Below are 14,409 nucleotides of genomic sequence, written 5' to 3' on the forward strand. Positions count from 1 at the left end.
AATATATTTGTAGTTGTCGTGTATTATTATTATTATTATTATTATTATTATTATTATTTATATATTTTTTTATTAAATTTTCACCCCAAACAAGGCATATTGCCACTTTGCTGTAGGGGGCTACTATCAGGGACATGGGCATCAGGGGTACTGTGTAGGGAGTTGGGCAGCAAGATGTCGGTTCACGTTGCACTTGAACTTCTGCATGTCAGTACAGTTGGGGAAGCAGGGACCCGGCAGAGAATTCCAAAGTCTAGCTGTTCTGGGGAAGAAATTACTGGAGTAGAAGGCTCTCCTACATCTAGGGATCTCTACTGTGAAGGGGTGGGATTTAGCTGCTTGTCGGGTTTGTCGGGGGTATTTACGTCGAGGGGGCACAAGTGCTTGCAGTTCGTCAGAGCATTCGACGTTAAAGTACTTGTAGAAAAGGCAGAGGGATGCAACATTTCGTCGATAGGTCAGGGGCTGAAGTTTAGATGACAGTTCAGGATCTATCAGATTGGCGACTCTCTTTTGAACCTTGTTTAGGAGCGAGAGATTAGTGGTAGATGCACCAGCCCAAATATGACAACAATACTCCATACATGGGCGAATGGTGGCCTTATAGATGTATAGGATACTTTCGGGCGTTAGTATCTTTCTAGCACGTTAGAGAAAACATACCTTCTTCGCAGCGGTCTTGGCAATGCTCTCAATGTAATTGTTTCAACTTATGTTTATTATTATTATCATCATTCATTCACGAGTTCTTGCACAGGCCATCACCGAAGATCAGTATCTATCAATAACCGTTAGTGTTCCCTGGAGTCTTGGTGATAACGAGTCTTCTCATATTCCAATGCTTTCCATCTCTCAAGTTACTTTCCATCATCCCAACAGCCGCTCATCATTCCTCTCTCGTAGGGATCGGCCATTGTTATTCCTTGGAATTTGGATAGCAAAAGACCTTCTCAAGGTCCCAGTTCTCTCCGCGCTTGAGTTGATTTCTTGCTTGTGCTATTTCTCATCGGTCCTTTCGAATCCTTTACAACTTTTCATGCGGCGCCATCCGATGTAGACGCCACTATATATTAGGAGGGGGGGTTATAATATTTTGCGGTTTCGGTTTTCTCGATTCCTTGTGGTCGTCTTGTTCCTTCTGTTTCTGATATATTTTTATTGCAACATCCAAGTTACTTGTAAACGTTTCTCCATTTTATGATTTTCCTTAGGATCTGAGTTGCTTTCCGTTGTGTCTTCTCAGACTTCCCCTAATTCCAATTTTCATCTTTCTTTTTTCAAGTTGTTCATCATCATCATCATTATTATTATTATTATTATTATTATTATTATTATTATTATTATTACTACTACTACTACTACTACTACTACTACTATTATTATTACTATTATTTTTATTTTTTTTTTGTTATTTATTTATTTTTTTTTTTACTCACTAGGAATAGTCACGCAGGTCATCATCAAAGATTTTTCTTTGAGAACAAGTCGTGGCGTTCTCCGGAGTCTGAGAGACAATGAGTCTCCCCAGATTTCTATTACTCTTTCGATAACCATTGCATATGAATTTGCATTATCTATTATTGCGTTATATATCATTTGCGCCTTCCATTCATTTCTCTTTGGCGATGATCATTGGTCTTTGCTGGAGTTTGGGTGGCAAAAAGCCTCCCTAAAGTCCCTATCCTCTTTGCACTCATCCAACGGAGGTCTGATTAGAGCTTTCTCTCTTCGGTCTTTCCATCCGTCTTTGACTCTCTTCGCTTATTTGGTGTGACGTCATTTTTTGTGACACACACACACACACACACAAAACTGGGTGAAGGTAGGGTGCTAACTTACAATTATACCATTCCAGTTTCATGATTCCGTGTGATGCTCTTTTCTGTTTTTATGTCTGTAGTCGTTTCTGTGTCCAGTTTCTGTCTGTAGTTCATGTGTATTAGTCTCCGCATCCAAAGGGTCTTCATAATATTTCTGCAGTTTTCATCATTGTTATCTTCTCGGTCATCCCCCTGATTCCAATCTCTCCCGTTCTCTTTTCAAAGTTTTTCGGTATTGTTCCTACTATTAGTTGTGCTATCTTGACTTTTTTCATTTTCCAGATACCGTTGAGCTCTCTGACCAATTCAATGCATTTTCTCCACTTCTCCGCGTCCTTTACCTTCACTCTGTGGTCTGCTGGAACGGCAAAAACTACAATCTGACCGGTCTTTCCTTCTTGTTAACTAGTATGACATCCGGTCTTCTTGCTTGGGAATGCTGATTCAATTATATATGTATATCTACATACCTATAAAAGTGAGAATGTGTGTGGGGGCACTTCTCAGCCTATATACTCAACACTTTTTTATGTAAAGATTTGAAATTTGGTATATAGGGTATGCAGACACGCGAAAAACTTTTTAATTGGTTTTAATTCGGATAAGGAGTCAAAATTGAAAAAGCTGGACGTCGGAGTAAGAATTTTATCTGTTTATTAACTGTTTCACTAATGCCCATGCGTGAATAGTTCACGTTACATATTGCTTATGTTAAGAATAAGACCTTTTAAAAATATATCCGTTTGTATATCCAGACCCAATTATTATTATTATTATTATTATTATTATTATTATTATTATTATTATTATTATTATAGTAGCAATAGTAGTAGTTCCAAAAATACTACTGCTACTATAACTTCAAAAACTCATTTTCGTTAATCATTTCTTTGGTGCCCCTACTTGACCGACAATGCTAATATTGTGTCGTATTTTATTATATCAACTTCGTTCCTGTGTTTATTTCTAACATGTGCTTTCATCCTTTTACAACCCGCTATCTACTTATTATTCCTCCCATCTCCACCTTCTTCTTCTTCTTCCTCCTCCTCCTTCTCCTCCTCCTCCTCCTCCATGAACTTCTTTCTCCTCCTCTTTCTTTCACTAATTATTTTTTTTCACCTCTTCTTTTCCAAACACTTCTTTCTACAAGCTCCTCTCTTCTCGTTCCTTCTTCGTATTCCCTCCCCCCCTTTTGCGCGTTCTGTCGCTCCCCAATTGCCTCTTATTATTCCCCCTCCCCAATTACATGATATCTACTACATATTTCCTGAACCTCCACATCCTTCTTCCTTCTGTGATTCTTCTTCATTTTTTTTTGTTTGTTTTCAAATCCATATTACCTCCGGCCCCTCTCATTTTTTTTCATCTTCTTTCCATCTCCCTTCCTTCTCTTCCTTCTTTCTCCTTCCCCCTTTTAACATATACAGTCCCTTCCCTATTGACCTTTATTATTCCTCTCCCCTACTTTATAACCCGATATCTACTTAACATTCATAAAACCTTCACCTTCTTCTTCTTCTTCTTCTTCTTCTTCTTCTTCTTCTTCTTCTTCCTTCCCCTCTTTCTACTCCTCCTTCTCTCCTCTTCATCCTGACCATCCTTTTCCTTTGTTTTTTTTCTTTTCTTTCAAATCCTTATTCCCAGTAGCTTCTCTTACTCATCCTTACTACTCCCTCTTTCTCGTCTTTCCTCCTACCCATGCTTCGCCTTCCTCTTCCCTCTCTTTCAACGTGTCCTGTCGCTTCCCGTTGCCCTTTATTATTCCTCCGACCCAAATAACTTATACTTGAATCAGTTCATGTCTGAATGCCCTGTGCTCCGCCGCTCCCGTGTTGTCCCTTAATATTTAACCCCCTACACAATAACCCGCTATCTACTTAATATTCCTCCTACTCCCACCTTCTCCCTCCTTATCCTCCTCCTGCCCCTCTTATATTCTTCTTGGTTCTTTTCTCTAGCTCATCTCACTCGTCCTGTACTTCTTCTTTCTTATTTTTCATCTTCTATCCCCCCCTTCCTCCTGCTTCTTCATCCTCCCACTCCCCTCCCTATCTTTCAATGTGATGTACTGCTTTCCATTGCCCTTTTATTGTTTCTCCTCCTCTCCAAAATAACTCACACTTGAACTCAATTCATATCTGAATGCCCTTCAAGAAAAATGGTAAACCATGTCTCAATGCTTACCTGTTGGAAGCAGAACAGCGAGACCATTCCGTTTTCCCTCCTGTTTTCCCCATCCAAAAACAAATGATAACGCTTCTTATGCCAGTTTTATAACCTTTTGGCACAAAGACAAAACTCTCAGCGACCCCCAGGGTTTTGAGGGGGTAGGGCCTATCAACACTATCATATTTTGCTCGGCGCCGATATTTTGGCAAACACTTAAAAATCTTTTCGTTTCCCTTGTTATTAGAGTACATAAGTAGTTTAATATAAATATTTATATTGCCTATACATACTAGTCGAGCTACTCGGCATTGCCCGGGTGTCAAACTCAAATAAAGAATGCATAACAACACTGGACTTATTTACCTTCTCTTCATAAGGTTAGATAAAATGTGGGGTTTGGTTTGATGAACATGTTTCTATGTAACGAATTTTGAACACCAAGGTTTAGTTTGATGAACATGTTTCTATGTAACGAATTTTGAACACCTAGGTTTGGTTTGATGAACATGTTTCTATGTAATGAATTTTGAACACCAAGGTTTGGTTTGATGAACATGTTTCTATGTAATGAATTTTGAACACCTAGGTTTTTAGTCCGTGTCATTAATCACTTAGCCATCAAACACTGTAGTTTTATTTGCTAAGCTAGATTTTTTCCGTTCAGTCTTGGGAGACAATGGATACTTTTATAAGGGTGGGTGCTTGCGCTTGTGATTTAAAAAGCAAGGGTTGTGCAATCCCTAACCAAACCACTCTTGAATCGACACTGCTTGATTCCAGCAAGGAGAAGCCCACGACGAATGAAAACAATGCCGAAATAATCAGAGGGCACAGAGGGTACCTGGTATTTCCAAATGGGTCACCCATTCAGTAATAACCAAACTCATCGCCGCTTAACTTCAGTGCTCCAACGGGTGTGTCAGCATGATTATACCTAATATATTCATTCAGCGTATAATTGTATTGCACTGGCCAATATATTCTTCATATGGCCGTGTCTATATACAATTCTTAAACAACATCAATTGGAAAACGTAGAGGTTTATTTCTTTCTTTTGATAGTTATTGGATAAATAGTATAGTAAGGACCCTTAAGCTTTAGTAGAGCACGAGTCTCCGAACAAACATAAATGACTGCCTAACCATCTTTTATGGGATGCAGAGACGTTGCATGTTAGATAACTACCATCCAGCCTGTTTTGGGGTTCGTCGAACCAGACGGTGCCCATTCCTCTCAAGGCCACACCGTCTGATGACTTATGAATAGTTTCGACGGGTTGATTTTCATTTGTAAAGCCGTGGATTTTTTTTTGTCCTCAGCATCAAAACCAACAGAATGTGAGTTATTTTTAAATCGTTTTTATTTTATCGCTGACTGCGATGTCACTGGTCCTGTACAGTTCTAGTAGGTTCACCATTCCAGGCTTTGCTTTCCCCTTTTGAGATGAAGTTAGTTTATTGCTAATTGCCTGAGGTGTCCCAATAGGGAATACTGACAGGGTGCCTAGGTATTATTTACAGGCCACGGTGTCTTCCTTTACCTCTTCAATTCTACTTTCCGACTAATGTGTCACATCATCCCGTATTTTTGCATTCAGGGTTGCTGAGTGAAATGAAGTCGGGAATTTTGGAAGGAGCGAGAGTTGGAATCGGACTCATAAGATTACTAAGCGTCGAAGTTCGGATCAATTTTTCAAATCTGCTAATGAATTAACATGGTTTAATAGTGGAAGACTTTATAATAAGAAGTCGGAATCAAATTCTATGAGCCGTGGTAAAGTCAGAATCAGAGTCAAACCTTATAACTTAAAACTGCGTAAAAATCGGGTTGGCTCATTGCATCTGGTTTTCAGACACTTACCAAAAATAGAGCGAGGCGGGACCGAATCTATAAACGACAGATTAGAATTCAAGTCTTCTAACTGCTGAACTAGATCTGTCCATCTAGTCTAGAAAAATCAAGACGGCCATTCACCCTAAACGGGTTAAACCGGCTTTCTCCAAAATAAAAAGTGTGGAGAGAACTTTACAAACTGTCTCCAGACATGTGTTTCCCGGTCAGGGAAGATAGTGACGTTATTTTCGCAATTCTTACATAGAAGTGTTGATTGTCCTCTCACATATAGAGCTTGGTATTCTCAAATGGTGCCCCATCGATTGCTGAGCAGGCTCAGCATTGTTTAACTGTGATGATCTAACGAAGATCGGCGTGTCAACTTGATTAGAACGTATAGTCTAGGAGAAGAACTAATCGGAACAATCTTTCTTAGATTATCCCAGCATTACTTTCAGTTGTTCTGAATTCTTCCTTGACAATTTCAGTGCAATGTAGTTGGGGATAGCACAATAAACTCCTCATTGCGCCGGAATCCTGTCACAGAGTTTCAGTAAGCAGAAGATGGCCAATCAATCTCTTAATATGATTGTTTGACAAGTTCTTATTTGCGTTAATTGGTCAGGTAGTATATCCGTATTGTAATATTTCGGGAAGTTCTACCTTTCGTCAGGCATATTTTCAAATGTGCATGGTGAGTCTATTCTATCATTTTTTATTTGCCAACTTCAATTCTATTTAACTTCATATTCACATTTCCGCACGACTTTTCTTCATATATTAGAAATCCAGCCGAGTTTCCCGTACATATTAGAAAATTCGGCCAACTTTTCCTTATATGTTAGATTACTCGTTATAAAACAGTCTCCACTCTATCGACTCGATAATAGAGAGATGTCTGTATATCATCATTTTAATAGGTTTCTGTTTTCTTGTTGCTCAGGTTGTGTTCGCTTTGAACCAGACTCTCCGCCAACACGAGACGTACCGGAATAGCAAAGTGGCGATGCCTTACACAACGGACGACCTGATCCACCACTACAATTGTGGAGATCTGAACTCAATTATCTTCAACCAGGACTCGGCTCAGTTCCCCAGCCTGGTCAATTCGTCGCTGCCACCCCAGGACTTACAGACGGCGAAGATGATCGATAGCTATTTCCGAAATGAACTCATTCACAAGCGCAATCGGCGAATGGCGTCCAGGGTCGGTGATTTGATCCGATCCCATCCGAAACGAAGCTTCTTTTTTGCATTTGGTGCAGGTAACGTGGAGAAATTATTTTAACATTTATTTTATTTTTTTTTTAATTTTTATGTTTCGCCTTTTATTTCTTCGGCCATTATTGATTCTTCCCGTATTTTTTGTTTTGATTTATTTTGATTTGTTTTATTTGTTGTTGATGTTGTTGTTGATGTTGTTATTTTTGATGATGTTGTTGTTTTTTGTTGTTGTTGTTGTTGTTGTTGTTGTTGTTGTTGTTGTAGGTGGTGGTGCATCATTCATTCATTTTGAATGAATCAGATGATTATTGTTGCCATCTTTCTAGTCATATTTTTCCTAGAAAAAACATCGGTTAGAGACTACGTGAAGGTTGCCAACATCCTTAAGTCAAATTGTTTCTGTTGAACGAACTGATTCGAACATGGCACATCCAGATGGTCAGTTCCTGTTGTTAACCGTTTCGCCACCATCATCTACCCCTTGTTGTTATTGTTGCTGTTGTTGTTAAATTCTTTCTTTTGACCGATGTAAACTACGACCTTCGGAGGTTACATAGATCGAAACTTTGAGTGAATAACACTCAAGATGAGAATAGTATTCCGAATAACCAAGATGCTGCGCATTATTGATCGTCATCTCAAAAATTCAGAAACACACTATCAAATCGCGGGTGGAATCTGTACTGATACAAACATGTCCGCATTGACCTGTGACGTAACCAATAAAGTACAAAGTAGAAGTTGTAAGTGACACTCTTCAAAACGTTGAAGATTCAGTCATCAATGCGTGCGATACTAAAAATAAAATTGCAAATTGCTTAAAACTTCTACCCAGTCATGGTTGGCGAAATGAGAGTATGCTGATCTCGTTGATTAAATAAAAGTTCTGCTCCAAATTCCGTACAGATTCCCGAGTATGAGAGAAAGATTCACAAAGATACACATGAAGAAAGTTGGCGGTTACATCGGCCGAAATGTTAGGAAAATAACGCTCAATATGGGAGGGGTAGTTTAAACAATACAAAATGAGTGGAGAGTTTGTTACATTTGTAATCTTTAACACCTTACGAGCTGTTATTCTTTTTTCATAGTTTCCGCGAAACCTGAAAAATCAGTTCACACACACGCGCGTGCGCATATACAAGCTGTTCCAAAAGTTTTGGCCACATTTCGACGTTGAATATCTCGAGAACTATTAACGATATAAAAACGCATCTGGTATATTCAGAAAACTTGTAATCTCAAGTTTTTCATAGAATGTTCAAAGACGTTCGATGTGAGCACTATTGGTCAAACGACTCGCATCAAGCCGATAGTCCAATTCTTGCCAAACGCCTCCCAGCATGGCGTTGTCAATGGTTGCAACAGCTTCTGTTATTCAAACGTTCAGCTCATTCACGTTTCTTGGAATGGAAGGCACATAGACCAGTCCTTTCACAAATCTTCACAAAAAAAACAAAACAAAAAAAAAACATCGTAGGGTTTTTGGTTTTTTTTACGAAATGCACGTTGGACAAGTGTCCATGGTTCAATTTTTGCAAATTCAAGCTCACAGAACGCTTTTTCTCGTTGAGTGAACGCCATTACTGAATCTAATAAAAGAAAAATGATAAAAATAATAACTTTACAAAATACTTGATGCATTTAGCTTTAAAATGACACCACTTTCACCTTACTACCATTCATAGTTAAGCAGATATGAGGACTTGAAATGTGCCCAAGACTTTTGGGCCACCCTGTATATATATATATATATATATATATATATATATATATATATATATATATATATATATATATATATATATATATAAGTTTCGTGGTTAAATTTAGAATTCTGAAAAAACAACATATAGAGACATATATTCGATTTAAGAATTTATTGTTTGACAAAAGGAATATATAGAAGGGGTTATTTTAATTTCCTTAATCCATGGATTTTCAACAATGGCTCATATCACCAGAGGAAACGAAATGCGGTTAGCAAAATATTAAGCTGCGAATGGACGCTAAATATATATGCGAATATATGTCTCAATATGTTTTTGTTTTCAGAATTTCGAATATATGTCTCTATATGTTGTTTTTTCAGAATTTAAAATTAAACCACGAAACTTATATATTGCTCTATTCTTGAATATTGCGCTTTTCCTTTTTGGCTAGGATCTCCTTTAAAGTATTACTTCAAGTAATATCTGTCAGGTTTTTTCATCTGAATTCTATCAGTGTCTTATCTCGCTTATATATATATATATATATATATATATATATATATATATATATATATATATATATATGTGTGTGTGTGTATATATACATATATATGTATATATATATACATATATATGTATATATATATATGTATATATATATTTAATTTAATCACGAAACTTATATATTGCTCTATTCTTAAATATTGAGCTTTTTCTTTTTGGCTAGGATCACCTTGAAAGTATTACTTTAAGTAATATCTATCAGGATTTTTCATCTGAATTCTATCAGTGTCTTATCTCGCTTATATATACATATATATATATATATATATATATATATATATATATATATATATATAAGGATATGTTATTTCTGTATGTATGTATATATATATATATATATATATATATATACAGAAATATATATATATAAAGATCATTGTAAAGATTAATCGATGTTAACAGACTAACATGAATCGGAACAAATACATTGAGGACATTGCCAAGGCTGCTGCAATGAAGGTGGGCTGTCTCTACCGTACTACAAAGTTATTTACGTCTGTTAGTATCATGTAGCTCTGTAAGGCAACCATTCGCCCATGCATGGAGTATTGTTGCCACACTTGGGCTGGTGCATCTGCCACTAGTCTTTCACTCTTAGACAGGGTTCTAAAAAGAGTGGCCAACTTAATAAGTTTCGCAATGCCAACCAAACTCTAAACTCAGTTCCATCGATGAAATGTTGCATCTTTATACGTATTTTAATGGAACGTGCTCTGACGAACTCCAAGTCCTTGTACCCATTCGACGTAAATACCTACCACACTAACCCGACAAGAAGCAAAATCGCAACCTTACACTTTAGATTTCCTTACGTGCCGGATAGCTTTCTACTGAAATCGTTTCTTCCCTCGAACTTCTAGACTTTGGTGTTCTCTTCTAGGTCACTGCTTCCCCTACTGTACTGACATGCAGAAGTTCAAGTGCAATGTGAACAGACATCTTTCTGCTAAACTCCCTACATAGTAATCCTACAAAATTTGCTCAAACTAATAGCCCCTTATATCCGAGATACATTGCACTTATAAAAAGAAGTGTAGAAAGATATATCTTTTGGAATAAAAATGATTTTATAGATAGATAGATAGATAGATAGATAGATAGATAGATAGATAGATAGATAGATAGCAAAGATTCCTATGTGTAAGAAAGCCTTCTATTCTAACAGTTTCTTCCACAGAACTGCTAGATTTTGGAATTACCTTCCGGGTTCCTGCTTCCCCGACTGTACTGACATGCAGAAGTTCAAGTGTAATGTGAACAGACATCTTGCTGCTCAACTCCCTTCATAATATCCCAGCTAGTTATGTCCGTGATAGCAGCCCGTCTACATGAAAGTGTCACTGTGCCTTGTTTGGGGTGAAAATTGAATAAAAAAAGATAGAGTTAGGAGAGTAGGGATTGTTTTAAAGGGGAGCTTTCTCGATTCTGGCTCAATATTGAACTTTCTTGTCTGAAATTAGAAAAATAAAAACAGCGAATAGGTATTTGTTAATTTGTATCATGTTTTGCTTTTATATAAATATCTCGGCTGTATTAACAATAATGAAACGGCCGTAAGTTTATTCACACAAAAACAAACTTTGCTATTTCAAAAGATCTTGTTTTGCTTTATGTCGGGGATTTTCTCAATTGATCTGGAACTGAATTATTAGTAGCGTGTAAAATTCTAATATCCATTGATCTCTACACTTGAGTTTGCCTACATAATCAACGTATATACATTATAAATAGATAAATAAATCTTTGTTGGCGTGGATACATAATAGTGCAAAGATCAATTACTATAATAAACAGTTGGCATGCGTCTGTCTTATGAGACAATAAAAATTCGGCGTCAGTCTTATGAGACAATAGAATTCGGCGTCAGTCTTATGAGACAATAGAATTCGGCGTCAGTCTTATGAGACAATAGAATTCGGCGTCAGTCTTATGAGACAATAGAATTCGGCGTCAGTCTTATGAGGCAATAGAATTCGGCGTCTGTCTTATGAGACAATAGAATTCGGCGTCTGTCTCATGAGACAATAGAATTCGGCGTCTGTCTTATGAGGCAATAGAATTCGGCGTCTGTCTTATGAGACAATAGAATTCGGCGTCTGTCTTATGAGACAATAGAATTCGGCGTCTGTCTTATGAGACAATAGAATTGTGCGTCTGTCTTATGAGGCAATAGAATTCGGCGTCTGTCTTATGAGACAATAGAATTCGGCGTCTGTCTTATGAGGCAATAGAATTCGGCGTCTGTCTTATGAGGCAATAGAATTCGGCGTCTGTCTTATGAGACAATAGAATTCGGCGTCTGTCTCATGAGACAATAGAATTCGGCGTCTGTCTCATGAGACAATAGAATTTGGCGTCTGTCTTATGAGACAATAGAATTCGGCGTCTGTCTTATGAGACAATAGAATTCGGCGTCTGTCTTATGAGGTAATAGAATTCGGCGTCTGTCTCATGAGACAATAGAATTCGGCGTCTGTCTTATGAGAAAATAGAATTCGGCGTCTGTCTTATGAGGCAATAGAATTCGGCGTCTGTCTCATGAGACAATAGAATTCGGCGTCTGTCTCATGAGGCAATAGAATTCGGCGTCTGTCTTATGAGACAATAGAATTCGGCGTCTGTCTCATGAGACAATAGAATTCGGCGTCTGTCTTATGAGACAATAGAATTCGGCGTCTGTCTTATGAGACAATAGAATTCGGCGTCTGTCTCATGAGACAATAGAATTCGGCGTCTGTCTTATGAGGCAATAGAATTCGGCGTCTGTCTCATGAGACAATAGAATTCGGCGTCTGTCTCATGAGACAATAGAATTCGGCGGCTCAAATTTTTCATTGTCGAATCTGTTGTGACTGTGCAAGCCTATCCTGGACCGGCAGGCTCTTTTGTAGCGGACACAAATGTATATGGTGTTTAGTTGCGAGAACTTTCGTTCACCCTTCTGCTGTCAGTGTAAGTTCAGTCATCATATCAATGCAATTTGTAATTCCCTCTGATCAATTCGGGCTGAGTAAAAAAAAAAAAAAGAAGCTTTACTTTTGGGACATGCAGATACCAAATCTCCGTTACAAATAGATGTAAAATTGAATTAAATACGATGTTTCAGCGTTGTTGTTAGTTTGTAATGCTTATATATTGCTTATCTGTTATTTGAATTATTTGTATTTTTCGGACTATTATTCTCACTTTTAGTGTTATTTTCACAACGTTTCGGACGGTGTAATCTCCGACGTTCTTCGAGTGTATCTTGTCGAACTCAGGGATGTTTCTGTCGAACTCGGGAATTTGGACGGAATTACGAACGGAACCCTTATAGCATGCTCTCGTTCCGTAAGCTATGCCTGGATAGAGGTTTTTAAAAATTTGTAAATGTACTTTACAGTTGCCCACACTGAGAATTGAACCTCTAACCTTTGGGAGAATGTCACTTTTACAATTGTTCTTTTTTTTTCACCCTCCTCACTGTTGGTTTATACTCTCTCACTCCTCTCAATGCATGCTTTACAGGTCTTTACGATTACAGTCTTTAATTTCGGACTTTCAACATACTGATCCTGGGCCATAACAGATTGGTTACCATTTGGCCATACTAGAAGTTGTATATAGGAGTAGGTTGAAACTTTCCAACCTCTAATAAAATACAGCCTTGAAGGTGTCTTTAGTAGCAATCATTTCAGTAAAACCTGCTAATCTACACTTGTGTGACACAAGGCGGGAGTGTTGTTCTCATTCTCGTGGGAAGCTCTCTGGAGAGAGTATGCTTGATACAGATTTTCTTTTTAGTTAAATCCTCGGTTGAGTCATAGCAAAAACTTTTTAAAATGGTACTTAATATTGTTGGTATCTGTCTACCTAAGGAGAAAATGGGGTTCTGCTCCTCAGATTAGTCCATTGATGAATCGCAGCGTTTTCTATGACTGTGCAAGTCTATCCTGGATCGGCACTGTTGCAGTTGCCACAATGGTATGTAATGTTTTGTTGCGGGAGCTCTTCTATACTTTCCCCGCCTCCCTTGCTTATCTATTATCTCTCCACTTCTCTTGGAGCATGGTTTTACAGCTCTTCTCCAGCAGCTGCGCTATTCAGACCCAAAGCGTTTATCTTTTCCAATTTGTTTTCCTAATTTTATTACTTGTAAATATGCAATAAAAAAAAACTCGAAGTCAAATATGATTTGTGGCCCTCCCAGCCCTTCTTCTGTAGGCTTAAATCGACAACGATCCAGGAAAGCCAAGAAGTGTATGGGAACGTTTAAGTGGCCTCCCTGTTCGTGTTAGCGGCCATTAAAGCAAAGCTGAGCAAAGCGACAAAGAAAATAAAAGAAAAGGAAAAAAACTGCGCTCAACCTTTTTGGTGAAAGTAAATTTAAATAAATGTTTAAGCCCATCGATCTCTTCATTTACCCGCGTATTTAAGGGTGCCTTTTAGATAAATAAAAGACTACAGTCAGGTAGGCGGGATTGATGGTAATTTTAAGTATGCGAAAATAAAACAAAAATCAAATGGTGGCTTGTATGTGGATGGACACCTCAAGTAAAGCAAGCGTTGTTTTATTCCAATCTGTTCCTTGCGCCCTCATAAAACATTCACAGCAAAAACTCGTCCATCTACAACCACTGACAATAATTTTCCTTTCTTTCTTTGTGTTCCTAAAACTAAATCAAATTCTCATTAGCAGAGTTTCTTTTAAAGAACTACCCGTCTGTTGAGCAAAATACTACGGGGTTGCTTCTCCACTAACTGCACCATAGTCGTTTTCAAGTTCAATTTTAATAAATTCTTGTTGAGCCGTCCTCTTAACTAATCAGATTCTGACCAGTTTCAACAATGATTACCAATCTTCACGGTTTTCTTTCATTGTCCAACTGACAACCTTTATCCTTGAGTGGCCTTTGAGTCTTGATAAGCGATAATTCTTTAGTTGATGTATGGAGTACTGTTGTCATATTTTGGCTGGTGAATATTTGTCCCATTTAATGGTTTTTGATGAGGTGTAGAAACGTATCTGTAATTTGATTGGCCCCATCCTTTCTTCTTTTCAGCATATTTCTCTCACAGACGTTATTTAACTAGTCGCAGTCTT

General features: G+C 37.8%; 1 protein-coding gene across 1 annotated transcript in view; it reads left to right on the forward strand.

The window, feature by feature from the left end:
- Positions 1-14,409, forward strand: part of LOC145298595 (metalloprotease TIKI1-like) — a 417,606-nt gene that overhangs the window by 288,039 nt on the left and 115,158 nt on the right. Inside the window, exon 3 of the mRNA XM_080144330.1 lies at positions 6,770-7,091. Coding sequence (XP_080000456.1) covers positions 6,770-7,091 — 322 coding nt within the window. The remainder of the gene's footprint in view (positions 1-6,769; positions 7,092-14,409) is intronic.

The sequence above is a fragment of the Euprymna scolopes genome, chromosome 2 (assembly GCF_053919585.1).
Source record: "Euprymna scolopes isolate OS-2025 chromosome 2, ASM5391958v1, whole genome shotgun sequence".
Classification (NCBI taxonomy): domain Eukaryota; kingdom Metazoa; phylum Mollusca; class Cephalopoda; order Sepiida; family Sepiolidae; genus Euprymna; species Euprymna scolopes.